Here is a 2,795-nt window from a genome sequence, read left to right on the forward strand (position 1 = left end):
GATAAACATATTTTAACTGTAAAATGAAGGAGAAGGTAGAAATGACTCAGTCTGTAACTGAAAATATGGATGGAGGACAACGGTTTAGCTTGTTTGTCGCGCTAGCGCTGAAATAATACATATATAAAGCAATGTAGCGTCGGCGCCAGCACAAAGGCTAACAGGCTAAGCTGAGGTTCTTCTTCCATGAAGCAGCTCTGTTGTCCTCCATCCATATTTTCAGTTACAGACTGAGTCATTTCTACCTTCTCCTTCATTTTACAGTTAAAATATGTTTATCAAATAAATGGTAAATGGTAAATGGTACTGAACTTATAGAGCGCTTTTCAAATCCCTCCGGACCCCAAAGCGCTTTACACTAACAGACATTCACCCATTCACACTCACATTCACACACTGATGATGGCAAACTACACTGTAGCCACAGCTGCCCTGGGGCACAAAGTCTAATGTTACAACTAATCAGGGATCCCTTTAAGAGACTTAGCTGAGTTGTTAGTTCCTCCATTTTTTTATTGGCTTGCTCCTGCTGTATACACATGGTGTGGACCCACTACCAGTATGCAAACCACGTTCTGAGCGCAGATCAACTGTGCCTATAGCTTCCCTATTCTTTTGCATTGAGGACCTACTGCACGTGCCCAGGAGTTAACATTAGTCTTAAATGGTAAAGATTTTTGCACCCTGGAGTGAACTGGAAGTGACTCAACACGACAACACTCATGAGTAAAATGAAAGTTTATCCATTAATAACTATAAAAGATTTATCGTACTCATCTAAAACATATATAGATATTTCTACTAAARATTTTATTTTGTTATTTTGTTTTTATAATTTTTCTGTCCCAAAAAATAGTGGCGGAGCGGTGCACTAGCACCCTCTAGTGACCAGCCACCATTGGTTCGTTCTGTTAGCAGCAAGAGTTTGTAGTAAGCTARTAAAACACAAATTTTATTTGACATTTTTAGCTTAATTGTTTGCTCAGTTAGACCAGCTGCGGAGTTCCTCCTGAAAGATATTGAATCAGTTGTTGAGGTAAATCCAATGAATGCTTTAAGTCTGRAGGAGAACAGGAGCACATAAAATATTTACCTTTGTGTGTTTGTGAACCAAACGTAGCTCCAGCTGGGACGGGTAACTCGGGTGCAGAAACACAGGAAGATCCTGCGAGCAGCCAAGAACCTGGAACCAGACACACTGATCATTGAATATCGGGGGAAAGTTATGCTCCGACAACAGTTTGAAGTCAACGGGCACTTCTTCAAAAAGTAAGATGTCACACTCTGACTATTGTGGTCACTCCTGTTTTCTGCTTTTCATGCTTATTGTTTGTTCTTTCCCCAGACCGTATCCGTTTGTGCTCTTCTACTCCAAGTTTAACGATGTAGAGATGTGTGTCGACGCCAGGACGTTTGGAAATGATGCCCGTTTTATCAGAAGGTCCTGCACCCCCAACTCTGAGGTCAGACACTGAGAAACACTGACCTGTCCCAGATGAAGCTGTCAATAGCTTTATTCCTAATATTCCACAAACACATGCTGCCATCTGCAGGTTCGACACATGATCGCTGAGGGGATGATCCACCTGTGCATCTATGCCATCAGTCAGATTACTAAAGACTCTGAAGTCACGATTGGATTTGACTACGAGTTCAACAACTGGTGAGTCCTGCTTCTCATCAAACACACCTGGCCTTTCACCTTCTTTGCATCGGCCACGTGAAAAGCCTTTTCTTTTRCCTCCCCTAACAACTCACCAGTAATTATAAAGTGGACTGTGCCTGCCATAAGGGCAACCAGAACTGCCCTGTGCAGAAGCACAACCTGAGCCCCAGGGAGAGCTTGCTGAGCCCCCCCGTCGTGGCCCTCCCTTCCCCTCCTGTTGGCGCTGTGACCCGACGGAGGAAAGCTCAGAGGAAGGAGCTGGAGAGTTGTCTGCTCAGCAGCAGCCATGAGCAGCAGCAGGGCAGCAGTGATACGGAGGTTTGATTCACACAGTTTTCTTCATAACTTTACTGTAGTCAGCTGTTTTATTCAACTGCACTAACTATTTAACTCATTTATTCATTCTGGCCTTCAGGACAAAACACAGGATGGGATTAAAGTGGAAGAAGCAGATGAAGGAGATGTAGAAGAAAATGGGATCATCTCCAGTAAAAGAGTAAGAAATGAGTACATTTTTATTACTAGCTGGTGTACGTACATTTTCTGAGTTTGTTTGGTGTGAGAATAAAACCAGTTAAAAATCCTTGCATTCCTAGAGGGCATGRATGTCACCCCAGAATTGATAGTTGTTTGGGTCAAACTTTGAGAATACATGTGGACAGAACTTGCATGAGGTCATTTACAGAGTTTGTGCTGAAGATATCTCTCAGCTTTGACCACGTCCAGTTTTAACTCCATATTTGTCAAACTGACTCATTTCTACTCATTAAGGTGTTTGCTAAGGTCAGCTAGCTGTGGTGGGCTTCTTGAATCAGGGTGACTGCCATCAGTTGTAGATGTTCACTGACTGACTGATTCACTGACTGACAGACTGACTTATTCATCGACTCACTGACTGACTGACTGACTGACTCACTGATTCATCGACTCACCGACTCACTGACTGACTGACTGACTGACTGACTGACTGACTGACTGACTGACTGACTGACTGACTCACTGACTCACTGGCTGACTGCTGACTCACTGGCTGACTGCTGACTCACTGGCTGACTGCTGACTCACTGGCTGACTGCTGACTCACTGGCTGACTGCTGACTCACTGGCTGACTGACTGACTGACTCACTG

General features: G+C 43.8%; 1 protein-coding gene across 3 annotated transcripts in view; it reads left to right on the forward strand.

Moving 5' to 3' along the window:
- The window catches only part of LOC106511064 (SET domain-containing protein 5), a gene marked incomplete at its 3' end in the record, with an annotated part of 17,638 nt that overhangs the window by 7,597 nt on the left and 7,246 nt on the right, over nt 1–2,795 (forward strand). For all 3 annotated transcript variants that reach the window (XM_013999805.1, XM_013999806.1, XM_013999807.1), the window contains 5 exon segments: nt 1,121–1,269; nt 1,346–1,463; nt 1,554–1,663; nt 1,762–1,984; nt 2,082–2,162. In XM_013999805.1, coding sequence (XP_013855259.1) covers nt 1,121–1,269; nt 1,346–1,463; nt 1,554–1,663; nt 1,762–1,984; nt 2,082–2,162 — 681 coding nt within the window.

The sequence above is a fragment of the Austrofundulus limnaeus genome, unplaced genomic scaffold (assembly GCF_001266775.1).
Source record: "Austrofundulus limnaeus strain Quisiro unplaced genomic scaffold, Austrofundulus_limnaeus-1.0 Scaffold2487, whole genome shotgun sequence".
NCBI classification, from domain to species: Eukaryota; Metazoa; Chordata; class Actinopteri; order Cyprinodontiformes; family Rivulidae; genus Austrofundulus; species Austrofundulus limnaeus.